At 50.0% G+C, this 13681-nt stretch overlaps 1 protein-coding gene across 4 annotated transcripts in view; it reads left to right on the forward strand.

Moving 5' to 3' along the window:
* Positions 1-616: 616 nt before the first annotated feature.
* SOX6 (SRY-box transcription factor 6) overlaps positions 617-13681 on the forward strand; it is a 664535-nt gene continuing 651470 nt past the window's right edge. Inside the window, exons 1-2 of one of the 4 annotated variants that reach the window (XM_054438794.2) lie at positions 617-846; positions 2785-2964. In XM_054438794.2, the coding sequence (XP_054294769.1) occupies positions 2804-2964 (161 nt within the window). In that variant the 5' untranslated portion in view covers positions 617-846; positions 2785-2803. Of the gene's footprint in view, positions 847-2784; positions 2965-7233; positions 7701-8926; positions 9139-13681 lie in introns of those variants that run through there. The other 3 variants (XM_054438792.2, XM_063671129.1, XM_063671128.1) reach the window with 3 other exon arrangements.

Consider the following 13681-nt stretch of genomic DNA (forward strand, 5'->3'; position numbering starts at 1 on the left):
GGCCTGTTGCTTCTTTTATTGGAGAAGACATTTCTTGTTGTCCATTAGCACCGGGTTGCTGTGGCTATATTTTAATTTTTAATTTATTCCATTATTTATTTATAGTTGAACAAAATACTGAATGGGCACAGCCGAAGTCAGCCAGGGCTGATGTATGCTCATATAAAACAAAATAGTTCCCTAGTGTCCCTTTTTCTTGAAATAAATAGAATTCTTCTCAATTTATAAAGTATATTTAAATAATGTCTATGCATCCAAGTAGCAGGGAAATGACTGAGGAACCCATGGGGCACAGTTCACCGAGGAGGACCTACGGTGTGGCCTTGCAGATGTCCCCAAGCCTTGGAGGCAGTGACCAGGAGTAACAAAGAACAACCGCGATAAGTTATTTCAGGATTTAGCTAGGAGGTTCTTAAGCCTGGCATTCTTTTAGTGCAAGGCGTGAATATAGGAAGAACGGTGAGCGAAAAAGGCTTCCATAGGGGTAGGAATGGGAAAATAGAAAATCATTGATGTAATTAATAACAATCGTTATTATTTTACCTAATCCATTGTTAGACACTCAGAAGGACTGATTTCCTGAGAAATGGGCGACTATAGAGCTAGGAAATGTTCAGCTCTCGCAGCAGGCGGCCGGGCTGCCTGAACGTCCTTCTCTTGCACGCAATTCTCGTCTCGGAGACCTCCGTTTGTGACCTTGGGTCTGGCCGCGTCCCTGAGTCCCTTTGTCTACTGTTCCGAAGGTGGAGAGGAAGCGGGAGATGAGTCCCAGGGAGTACGGAGTCAGCTCTGAGCCGAGGTCACCGCAGAAGGGAGCTCGGTCTTCAGCCAGGACCGGAGCAGTTGGTATGCCTCTTCGAAGCTGCCCCCACCCTCTGCCACTGCCCTGGGAGTTAGTGTTTGGAGTTTCGGAGTCGCAGCCCCTGACTTGGAGCTGCAGACTCTTTGGCCCGAAGCTTTGTACTTTGCTGGGAGAGTTCGCCTTCGCTCGATTCCCGGCTATTGGTTTCAGCTAGTTGGAAGTTTTAGCTCTCACTCCTGTCAGCCCGAGTCTCTGAGGGCAGACGGCGCCTAGCGCGGCCCGCCCGCCCGCAGGGCGCCCTCCCTTTGCTTCTCTTTCAAGCGGTCCCGGGAGGTCGCCAAGGCTGCTGGGCCGGTGTCAGCTGGGTTCGTCTCTACAGCCCCTAGCTGGGCGCAGTCTTCCCCTCGACCTCAAGGTGGCGACTTAGGCACGTAAACAAAGCTCAGCCAAGCCTGACCGCTGGCATCCTCGCAGTTCATCCACGGAACAGTCTAGTTTCCCCGATGCTCTCGAGCGGGCTGGATTGACTGTAAAGGGACTTCCGTTTAGATGAGGAGTTCGGCCAGAATTTCAGAATACGCGCGCGCGTGTGTGTGTGTGCGTGCGTGTGTGCTCGTGCGTCCGCGCGCGCGCGTGGAGGCAGCGGGAAGTGGTGATGGGGTGGAAACCCTTGGCCGAACCCGTTTGGGACGCCGCGAGCCTCCTCTCCATCACCTGAGCCCTCAGGCCGAGCGACCCAGCGGGCTGGGGCTTCGGAACCACTCTGCCCCGAGAGATGTCTCAGAGTGCGCAACTGGCAAGACGGAGGCTCTGGTTGCCGCCGCCAGCGGTAGAAGATTTGCTAATCTCGTTTTAGTGACACCCATAATTTATGAGTGGAGAGACCTGAAAAATAAAGCCCCCGCCGTGTTTGTGCCCTTCTCCAGGGTGCATGCCGGCTGATCTGAGTGGCAGGGGTAGTTGGGGGTGGGGAAGAGAGAAACGAATAGTAAAAGAATAAACGTGCGGCAGTCACACAATCTTACCTCCGGGACGAAAGGACACGGTTCCTAGAACTGAGATTTCCATAGCCCGTCTGCATCCCAGCTGTTTTTCCCGTAGGCGCTTTCCTGCCTAACACCGCCTTCTGACTAACTTGGACAAGGCTTGAGCTGCCCCCCTCCTTTTTTCCTCCCTTTTTTTTCTTTCCAGACATTCCCTAAACTCAACTCAGGGCAAATCCAGAAGTCGGTACAGTACAGAGCTTCCATTCAATCGTGGGGGGAAAATCCCGTTTACAGTTTCTCTTAGGCAGATGGAAGAAGTAGATGGTTACAGGACTTTGGCAGGGTGCGTGGGGATGGCATGGTTTGTTGGTGTCAGGGAAGCGCGATTTCTCTTAGGTATTGGTGCTGCAGGTAAGGTTCCCAGATTCCAGCTGCCCTTGTGCAGAGCGGCAGTGTCGGTGAGAGTGGAGGGTGATCCGCGTCTCATTAGAGGGGAATGGAGGAGGGTGACGTGGGGGAGAAATGGACCCTGTACAGGCTCCACGGACACACATTGTCTTAGTTCGTGTCTGTGCTGCTCCACGCTGCCTTTGGGAGCTTTTTGAGTAAGGTAGTATACTCCAGGCTTTTTCTCCTTTTCTTCATCGCCATCCCCCCACTCCCAACCCCGCCCCACCGCCTCAATGTGTTTAAAAAGAAGTGAGTGCCCTTCTAAAATAAGTTAAAAATCTTTCTCTGACTTTCCATTTGAGATGCCAAAAAGATTAAATAAATGAAACTTTATTTACGGATGAGTTTATCCACAGACTCAGCGACATCTCTGGTCTTTGGCCTTATTCTAATTCTATGGTGGTAATTACCCTTCGTTTCTTTAAGTGTAATAGATTTATTGCCTTAGAGACTATGCACAGTTTGATTGAATTATTCATTTTTTTCTTTGGTGTAGACTGCATCTGGGGACTCTGATGTGACGTGTAGATTTTTTTTTTTTTCCAGGAACAAAGGGAATGTGGAAATGAAAGAGAGAGGGAGAGAGAGGCTGGCAGATGTAATGAGACGCGGTGAAGGTGTACGCAGACTGGCACTCCCACTCCTCCCTTCTGCTCTCACTGCAGCCCTGGGTAACTCGCAGGCTAACACAAACAGCTTTTCTCCCGCAGCCTGCCCTCTGTCACTGTAAGTACATCAGCCTTCTCTTATCAGCATGCAGATTCAAGCCACGCACTCCCTAGCCTGGCTTTGCACCTTAGACAGCAGAAGCGCATTTAAAAATTAACTTTCCTAAGCTAGGAAAGGCATGTCTGTAAAACTTATTTTTGATTTATCTTTATTTTTCTTTGGAAAAAAGTTCATGCATTTTTACCACTTTTTCCCACCTCCTTTGTGGCGGTGCTCTGCCGCTACTGCCGCTACCGCTGTGATCTTCCGAACAGAAATGACACGCAGATTCAAATGAAATTCAATGTTATTCTCTATCCACTTAAAGTCGAGGGACAATGCCTTGTCCTTTTGCAGAATGACGTCTTAAGGAACGCAGGACATTATTCAGTTTGCTTTTTGCTTTTGTTGCTGAAACACGAGTTCCGACCTCTTTGAGGCAGAGTCCCAAGGGCACTGTTATTTGGGAATTCAGGTTATTTGGTTACTTCAAACTTAAATGAAGTGCGATGGGCAGCTGAAGTGTTGGTTTATTTGTTATCCCCGTTTAAGGAAACCAATTGCTAAAACTTCTCTGTACTGACTTAAAGTTTTCAACTTCTTCCCTTTTGGCTTTTACACTATCTCATTTATCCTTCGTTTCAGTAAAAGTTCTTCTCGATGTTTGGGAGCGGTTGACATTTATGCTTGTCCAATTTATACAGTAGCTTTGAAGTCCTTCCTGAAAGAAGTTAGCGACTTTAATATGAAATCATGTAGGTCTGAATTGTCCGCCCGGATGGTGTAAGGAGTCTTTCAAAGCGAGAATTCGAGGTTTGCATAGCCGTTATGATTTTTGCGTGGATGTTTTAAATACTAACTTCTCGAGTAGAATTAATTGCGTTGTCCTTCCCAAGTTCAGGGGGACCTCTCTCCAGGAGCCGTGCCCGCCTTTCCTTTTGCGAGTTCGCGCCTCTTCTCTGGAGGTGCGAGGCCAAAGTTAGCAAAGGCGAATTGCCTTTGCTGGTTGCGGTGCGCAGGGACATTCCGACAACACAGAGGCAGCGACTGCTGCGGGCAGGTAAGTCAGCCCCACCCGCTCGCCCCTCCTTCCCTCCCAGGTTCCCCGGAGCTCAGCGCCCGGGGTTCTTGCGCCGCGTGGGGCTCCAGCCCCCAGGGGATGTGAGCTTATGAGTGCCTGGATCTGGCCACCGTGCCTGGGTGCCCTCTGCTCCTCCGGGAACTTCTCCGAGCCCGCAGGCCGGTGCGCACCAGGTAGGTGGAGAGCCCAGCACTTTAGCAGGCTGCTGCGCTCTCCGCCTCTCCCTCTTCATTGGTATAGCCAGCGCCCGGGGCTTTAGAGGAAATCCTTAGATGGCACCCCCGCCCCCAGGGCCACGTGTCACTCTTACACAGCCAGAAGTGCGGCATCGAGACCCCAAATTTTAGTTTCCTTCCTTTAGGGATCAATATTGTTACTTGCTCCGGGTTCCGCCTTATCAATCTACTTTGCTATCAGTTTATTAGATAAAATCTAAAAGGGGTTCCTGCGGCTCCTTTTCGGAAGGTACATCGAGGCCGGGTGTTAGGGCCTTCAGTGGACGCCAGAGATCTTGATAATGTCTCCTTTTCCTTCTTGCCTCCCGCTAGCGGCCTGCATCTGGTCGTCAGGGTCAGTCTTGCCCACCAGAACCCCGATTGCTCTGTGATTTAAAGAGACGGACGCGCTGGTATTTGGAAAGCCAAACTTGTCGCAGCAAATTGGAGGAACCCAGTCGCGCTCCAGCCTTTCCGTCCCTGATGTTTCACTTCTCTAGGTGGCTCTTCCCTGAGGACTTGGTTTTTGAGACTTAATCTACACCCCTCTCCTCTCTGCAGGCATTTAGGACAGGTCCTTCAATGTTGACCTCTTTAGGCTTTGGAGAGGTTTTTTGGCCCTTGTGGTTGAGTTCCAGGGCAGACGGCTGAGGAGTGCAAGGCTCTGGAACAGGCCCAACCACACTCTTACACACACAGGGGAGATCTGACTCCTGTCTGGGCTAGAAACACCAGTCTGAGCTTGCCCCTTGGGCCTTAGAGGTCAAGCGGCCCGCAGGCAGTTCTGGGAGCCCTGGCCTTTAAGAGCTGCCCAGCAAGGTACCAGGGTGTACATCTCATTGGCCTCCAGGCTCTGGCCCCTAGAGACAGACTTTCCAGTCCTGAAAGTCACCATGGCTGGTGGAGACACAAGATTTCTTGCTGGGGACTAACTTCTTCCAAAAACATCAAGTCAGTTTAACTCACAGTCCCCAAGCTACCAGTCTTCAAGCATTGTATTTCCTAGTGGGCCAGGAGCATATGACTATTTCTTCTGCCCCACAGATCCTAGGAGCTCATCTTCACTCTTATCTCTGTCTTTTTCTTATCTGGAGTTTATATGAAACCAACATGGAGTATATTTTAAAAAGGCAGTATATGATCGACAGCTCAGCTTGTTCCATCTTCTGTGCTTGCATTTTGTCTCTGTTTTCTTCAAAGATAATGTAATAGAGATGAGACTTTCTCCCCTTTATCTTTGATCACTTCATCTGTGGGAGGTCTTCCTCAGGTTGGCAACTTTAGATTGCCACGAAACTTTCTGATTTCTCCAATCAGCATTCCTGGCTCCTCTTTTGGTCCATATCCATATGTCCTTTCACAAAGTCTCTTTTGATGAACTGTCTCAAAGTGGCCATCTCATATGAGTTTCTATACAGTAAGGATCTCTCCTTCACAAATCTCTGCAGGTTATCTCGTGCTTCAGAACCTCTTTCCCAGCTTTTATCTTGATGTAGTTTTGACTTTCCACTGACCTCAGTTTCTCAAATCTAGTCTATTTCTTTGGGCCTGGGTTAAGGCAGGCCAACCTCACCTTGTGCATACTGCCTCTAGTTAGCCCTGTGCTGCTATCAAAGCTAGGTTTCTCATCTATCTTTTATATTCTGTATCTCTACTACCTGAGACCATGATTATTCCCTATCCTGATCCTCCAGCTTTTTTTTGCACTGAGATTAAGTTTCAGGGGTCTGCTTCTTTATGACATTCTATGTCCTTCAAATCTATAATCTACCCTACACATGACTCAAAGGGAATCTTTATTTAAGTTTTTTCTGGGGGTCTTTTATTAACATAATTTTCTACATCTGACGTAGGCATTTTTATGTCATCCTGGGTGACTGAAACTGTTTTCATCTTCAACAATCTTTAAACCACCCCTCTTGAAACTGTTTCTCCAAATCTTTTCCTCTACAAAGTTGAGGTAATATACATATATCAACCACTCAATCCCATACAATGAAGACTTATCCATATAACAGTATAACAATTGTGGAATTGCTTTATTTATTGTTGTGAAAGTGTAATAATTTTTTGGTGGTTTGTACACAGTCCTGTTATTTATAATAATTTGAACCCATAAACTATGTAATCAATATGGCCTCCAGAACACTGCCACCTACATATGTTAGGAATCTCCTGTGTGAATTGCTTTTTCTTTTTTTTTTTTCAACGCCTCCTCCTCCATCGTTTAAAATGTTTCTCTTCCCCCATTTGCTGAGATCCTACTAAGTGGTGTGTTTTCATCATCTCTACTTCCTTCATCTCTTTCTTTTCTCTCTTTTGACTACTTCTTTTTTTCGTTTTCCTTCATACTTCTTATTGTTCATCCTAATATCCACCCTTCTTGTCTTCTCCCTGGCCTGCCTGTCCTTCCACTTCTCTGTTTGTCTCGTGACTCGCTTTTGTGGTCCAGTTCTATCTTAGTACTTCTCAACATTCAGCCCATGCCTCCTTCTGTCACCTAACTTTTCCAAAGCACAAGCTACCATTCCTACATTTTCCTTTACCATTTGACTTCCTCACTTTCTCCAGTTTGCTCCTTTTTTTCTCCCCCAGTTGCCTACCTTTTCCACGCTACAGTTTGCCTTTCTCCTGACTCCTCCTCCCAGCAGCCCTAGCCCCAATAGAGCTCTTTTGGTCGTTTTTCCCTCAGCCTGCCTCTCCCCTACCTAGTACTTGTCCCCATTCTCCTCTGACCCCGACTCTCTCTCTTCTTTGTCTCCTTCCAGTTCTCCCCTAGTAGTTGCTTCACCGTCTCTTTCCAGGCGCTTTCTCCAGTTCCAACCTCTGGTCTCGCGGATCTCTCTGCCCTCCTCTCTCTTTGCGGTTCTCTCTTGCCTTTGCCTCCCGCTCTCCCCTCCTTCTTCCCCCGACCCGCCCTCCTCCCTCCCAGCTTCTCTGCCTGGCTCGCTGCCTCCCTCGCCTCTTGTCTCATCTTGCCTGTGTTGTCTGGGAGGGGAGCCCAGCCTCCTCTCCCTCGCTCAGATCAATGCCCTGGCCACTCACTTTCTGATGTTGCACGACGGGAAATGCTTTGAATACTTACGACATGGCCGCTCACACTGATTGCCAAGATTGACAGCACTAACCATCGCCTTCACTTGTTCCAGGGTGAAGCCCCTAGTCACCCCGCTCCGCGCGCACCTCCTGGCACCCCGGCGGCAAACTTCTGCCGCTCTGCGCTGCCCCCGCCCGGGGCGGGACACCCCCGCAGACTTGAGTTAACGGGCTACGCCGGCCGCGGCGCTGGGGGGTTCTGTTCCCTTGCTCCCCGGACTGTGCCAATTGACCTAGCACCGACTCCCCTTCCTTTTAATTTTTTTTATTTGTATCTTTCCCTTTTTCTTTAATGCCATTTACTCCTGCGGCGCAGCGCACAAGGAGCCCTCCCGCGCGGTACCATCCTGGAGCCCGCCCAGGTAACCGGGACGGAGCGAGCGATCTGGAGAGCGAGGGAGGCAGAGCCAGGGCGCGCGGCCCGCTGTGAGCTACCTGTTGGGGCGCCGGAGGGGGCAGGGGGCCGGAGCCCAGGGCCGGGCCGCCGTCCCCCGGCGTCTTCCGCTCCTGCCCTTCCGGGCACTCCAGGGTTAGTTTCTGTGAGCTGGGACCGAGGGGCTGGGGCGGGACAGGCAGAGGGACGAGAGCCGAGCGAGCGGAGCCCCGAGAGGGCGCGGGTGGCCGGGAGCCGCGGCTGCCGGGCCGGGGCGGGTTTGCGTACTTGGCTGGGGAGGGGAAAGGAGGAGGAGGAGCGGGAGGAGGGCGCTCCGAGGGGCCGACGCCGAGGGGGAGTGGAGGGAGAGAAAGGGGCCCGGGCGCCCGCCGCTCGCTGGTGGACGCGCTGATCCCAAGGATGCGTCCCCCTCTTGGAGAGTTGCGCCTTGTTCCGGACTGACAGATCTGCGTGGCGGGCGTCTGTTTTTCTCCCCTTCACCTCCCCTCCAAAAAATCCACTCTGAGAAAACACATGTTGTAGCTGTAGATAACTGTGCGTAGGACATTAAGGCAAAAGGGCAGGGACAGGGACACAACGCAACCTTTGACAACAGAAAGCTGTTATCGCCATCCTAAGTAGTCGTCCGGAAATCTGTCTGCCCTCTCGGCCCACCTCACTCCTCCACCTCCGCCTCCCCGCATAGGTATTCTAATCTATATAATTGGGAATGATGTGAAAAAGAAGTCAGGTGGCTTAGAGAATGAATTTGTAAGTCTCCGTGAAGTTTGAGGTAGGTATTTCATTGAAGTTCGCTCAAGTGTGTGATGGAGGAAGCTTGTGTGGCTGCGTGTGTAGTCATCCCTCCTCGTTCTGTGAAAGCAAATGCGTGTCGGCTTTGAAGGTTCGGATGGGACCGCTAGGCGGTAATGCCCTCCTTGCCCACAAGAGGGCAATATCCCGAGGGCTTTGTGAGCGCTGTATCTCTTGTTACCGCTGCAGGCTTGGGTTTAGAGAAAGTTATACTGAAAGTTTTAAAAAACTGATACCACATCTTATTTCGCGATACTAAAAAAAGAAAGATACAAAGGAAAAAAAAAAAAGAGGGAAGTGAAGAGAGAAGAGAGAAAGAGAAAGGCAGGCAGCCAGCCTACCCCGGGAGAGCCCTAGTCACACCGAGACTGGGGGGGAGGGCTGTTTTAATTGTGGGTTTGGCCGACTGACGACTGGAGTGCCCTCCTCGGCTGTCTTAGTTGTAGCCGGAGGTCATGTAAATCGACCTTAAAAGAATGCATAAGCCATAAATTAAAATAAACCCTCATCCAAGGGCTGATCCATAAGTAGACAATATCCAACCTGGACAAAACGGGCTTCCCTTGCGAGCCGACCTAAACCGCATCCCCCAAAGAATAGAGACTAAATGCAAAGTAAGTTTCCTAGCAAATATTTTGTTTTCTTGAAAAGTGTTGGGTTGATTCGCCGTGTGACTGCGACGCCACAGTGTTCGGAGCGCTTCAGTGTCAGCCAGGCTCCGGGTGCGGGAGGTCGGGAGGACCCGCTGAGCTTCTGGGCTTCTTAATGCTACCCCCACCCCACCCCCATTTCGGTTTGGAAACTTAGGCTGTTTGTGGGGTTGACACTGGTCGAGGGCGGGCGGGAGTCGAGGATCTCCGCCGCTCTCTCGCCGGGATGAAGTTTACTCGGAGGAGTTCATAAAGAAAACCCGGGTCGCTAGAAAACGCTTGCGCTCCCTCCTCCCACCCTCACCCCACCGCCGCTCCGCCGCTCCGCCGCTCCGCCGCTCCGCCGCTCCGCCGCTCCGCCGCAACTTTTCCGGGACACCGCTCGAGTTGCCTCCAGCTCCCTCCTCTTGTCTCCCTTCCTTCCCCCTCCCCCCGTTTTTGGACTATACTTTTTAATGATCTTTTCAGGAATAAACAAACCGAATTCCAAGCCCATCCGAAATCCAAGTGCTAACTGATCTGTGGTCCTCTTTACCCTGGCCGCGAGGGCAGTGGTGCCTGACCTGGCGGGAGCGGGGGCGAGGGGGTAGCTCAGCCCCGCCGGGCGCGGACTTCGCCGGGAGTCACCCGGCCGAGCGCACGGTAGCTGGCATGTTTCTTCCCCGCCCCGCGTCCCTGAGCCCAGCCGGCGCCCTCCGTCCTTCTCGGCGCCCTGCCGGGGCCCCGCCACCCGCTGCTCCTCTGCAGCCCGGGCCGCGGTCCGCTGCTCCCGGGCTCGGCCCAGGGCAGGGGGCGGTGCTGCCACCCGCCCCGGGGCCCAGCCCGAGCCCGGCCGCTCCCGCAGGAGCTGCTTTCTTCCTTCTCCCTTAAAGGGCCGGGCAGAGAAGAGAAAGGGCTTGTGCAAAGGCTGCTGGGGTTGTGCTCCGATGCCGGGAGGAGCGGCCCGGGGCTGCTGAGGGCAGATTAGCTCTGTGCCCGGCTGCTTCCCCGGCGCTCCGCAGAGCTTTAAGATAAAAAGAATTGGTGTGTTCGGAGCAGATAAAAGGTGGCTGTCGCCAGCTTGTTTTGAGTTTTATTTACGCTCTTTTAGGCTGACCAAGTTTGAAAATGTTGTTTTGTGTGAATTGTCAGATATTGAATGCCGCCCCTATTTGGGGACTAAAAATAAGTCTTCGACTGAACTGGCGGGGCTGGGCTGTTAGCGAGATGGGCTGTCCTGGGCTGCTTTTGCATGTGAGACCCTGTGAGGGCCGCGCTTGGAGTTTAGGGCTAGAGGTGGCCTGAAGCCGTCCTTGCGGCAAACTGGGCTGGGCTCCGGACCTCCCGCTGTACTGTCAATGGGCGCTCGGATGACGTCCGCGTCCCGGGCGCCGGTGCTAGCCGCGCACTCCTGCGGCCGGGCTTTGGCCCTGGCTGGACGGCCCAGCCAGCAACCCGGGGGAGTAGAGATGAAAGAGGGCCCCTCTACTCCCGCCCACTAGGGTCTTCTCTCTCCTGCCCTTTCTAGTCACATGTCCAGGTTTTTCCCTGGGTCCCGAGGAGAACAGACACAGCCTCGCCCAGTCTATTTCTAGGAGGTGGGTTTGGTGAATAAAAAAGGTCAAGTGGTCAGGTCTGCGAGCTGGTCCATGGCGAGGGGGGACAGGACGGACACCTGGCAAGTCCTGCCCTGCCTGTCCCCCAACCTTGGTCGGCCCGCCCGCCCACGGCTGGCTTCCCTAGGCCACATTCTTGCACTAAGTTCGAGAGGCTGTGGGAAAAGCAATCCTGAACCGGCCAAGGGCCGGCGAAGCTGATCCCGCAATGGCATTTTGTTTTGAACAGTTGCTGGGGTTGACGTTTCCTCATAAGGTAAGGTGTCACTGGACAGTCGGCTGCCCAAATGCCACATGTATAATTAGCCTGCGCACTCAGCACCTCGTCCCCGAGGCCCGCAGGCACGGGCTTGGCCGACCTGGTCCGCTCAGCTCCGTTCTGGGTTCCAGGATTCCCGAGGGAGGGCCGAACCGGTCAGGGCAGCCTCGGGAGGCCGTGGCAGAGAAGAATGTGACAGTGTAGCCTTGTCTTGGATTTTTTTTTTTTTAATCTTTTCTTTTCTTCTCTTCCTATTTTATCTTCTTATTTTTCGGCTGTTCAACTATTGGTAAGAGGGGTACTGGACACCAGCGCAGAGTGCAGACTGAATGGGGAAAGGAGATGCAGAGAAAATCTGGCAACATACCTATTCTTCACATCCTACTCGTGGGGGAGGGCTGCTAGTGGCCCTCTGCACCAACCCAGTAAGACCATTCCAGGCTTGGCATTGTATGTCCTGGCTTGGGTAGGGACTTCATGCTTCTAGGTTGGATTGTTCACCTGTCTCTGTGCTCCCTCCCACCCCCACTCCCAAAGGTCTCTCAGAAGTTAATATCCGTGCTCTGATTGCAGCTTCTGGTTTCCCCCTCCAGGCCTAGCCGCTTGGGGCTGCTAGTGATCACTGTGGGAAAGCCTGGGCAGATCTACTGTCTTTCCCTATCTCACTCTGGTTCAGCCTGGGGTTCTTAGGAGCAGTACCTTGTTGTTGCTTGAGCTTCCTACCTAGCTTCCCAGATCCCAGTGTCAGGTCTGCTTTAGCCTGCACTTTCTGGCAGAGACCAGATTTCTGCAGCCGTGAACATGACTTTCCCTCTGTCAACCTGTGCAGTTACCCTGGAATTCAACACTCAGCATTAGGCACTTGCATCAGTCTTCCTCCTCCCCTTGTTTCTAGGCCACTCAGATATGTCTGATACCTACTAGAAGATTCTTTTTTATTTCAAAACAAACAAGCAAACATCCTAAATCTTTCACAAGTTTAGTGGGACAGGGTTAGCTTTTCTTTTTTTTTTTTCTTTTTTTATTTGAGACGGAGTCTCACTCTGTTGCTCAGGCTGGAGTGCAATGGCATGATCTCGGCTCACTGTAACCTCCGCCTCCTGGGTTCAAGCGATTCTTCCGCCTCAGCCTCCCGAGTAACTGGGATTACAGGCACACGCCACCACCCCCGGCTAATTTTTGTATTTTTGTAGAGATGAGGTTTCACCATGTTGGCCAGGCTGGTCTTGAACTCCTGACCTCAGGTGATCTGCCTGCCTCGGCCTCCCAAAGTGCTGGGATTACAGACGTGAACAGCCGCGCCCGGCCCAGGGTTAGCTTTTCTATGGCAGCAAGAGTGCACCTTTCTTGGTGGGAAATGAGGACACGGTTTATTAAGCTGCATTTGCTTTTCATTGAACCGATGAAATATTTCACTTTCTTATAACAGGAGAAAAGTTATGACTGATTTAGGTATCTTCTGTGCAGTTTTGAAAGTATCTTCTTGAATACACATATGTGAGCACATGGGCAGTAGGCCAAATGACATGTAGTTTTTATCCTTCTACATTTTTGAAAACCTCATAAATCAAGAGAAATTGTCCCCATTAAAAAAAAGTGAACAACCAAAAAACAAATGTTTCAAACTCTGAAAGCAAGTGTGCATCACAATTATTAGGTCTAGTTTAAGACCAAAGATAGTAAGTAACCAGGATCCCGATATCAAGTACCAGGGCATTAATTCCATAGGCATAGTGACATCCTCTGTTGCTTTTCTCATGTACCACCAACACCTCCTTTCTCTTCTCTTCTCCACCATATTCCTTGTTATAGTGGCAAAACTAGATAGCTTTTTGTTTATTGTTTATTCTGTTTATTGTTGCTTTTATTTGATGTTTTGGAAGTCATGAAAAGGAACATTCTCTTGGTGTATATGTATTTTTTAAAATGCACAAAAAATTGAGTTATTTATTATGGAGCATGATATAAATGATATAATAGTATCAAGTACCTACACCTTAAGCTGATTCTATAATGGATTTGGTAACTGAATGCCTAGAAGAAATGAGATTAAGCAGGAAAATTATATTGTCTGTTGGGCATTTTTTCAGTAGTAGCAGAAAACAACAGATATTTTTCATTTTAAGGGAAAAACACATATGTACAATATGTTAACCTAACTGGCAAATCTTTCTTTTACAATGCTCTAAACTATATTACTGTAAAAAATGATAAAATTTGATGGCATTATTGAGATTTTATGTCTGTTTCTATTTGACCTTTTTTAGGAATTATTTAGTTATTGGTCACTGATGAAATTGCTACACATATCTATCTTACATTGAAGATATCAGTGACTTTTAAATAATTTTCTTTCAACTAGTACAATAAGTACTGGAATAAATGAATTTCTTTTGAAAAAGATAATATACATTGGCTTTAACCCCTACTTTTAATATTTTCTATGCTTTTCTGTTTTGTTCGGTTATGTATCTCTTTCCATGTTTGAAAGCATTCTCTTGTTAGTGAGAGAATTCATACATACATATATTTTTCACTATTTACAGACAACTTTCTATGAAAGTATAGAATAGTACAACAAAAATTTTGGTTTATCTAAGAGCTATTTGTTTTAATATAGTTTAGGGATGCATATATATCAATTGATGTTTTT

Source organism: Pongo pygmaeus, chromosome 9 (assembly GCF_028885625.2).
Source record: "Pongo pygmaeus isolate AG05252 chromosome 9, NHGRI_mPonPyg2-v2.0_pri, whole genome shotgun sequence".
Classification (NCBI taxonomy): domain Eukaryota; kingdom Metazoa; phylum Chordata; class Mammalia; order Primates; family Hominidae; genus Pongo; species Pongo pygmaeus.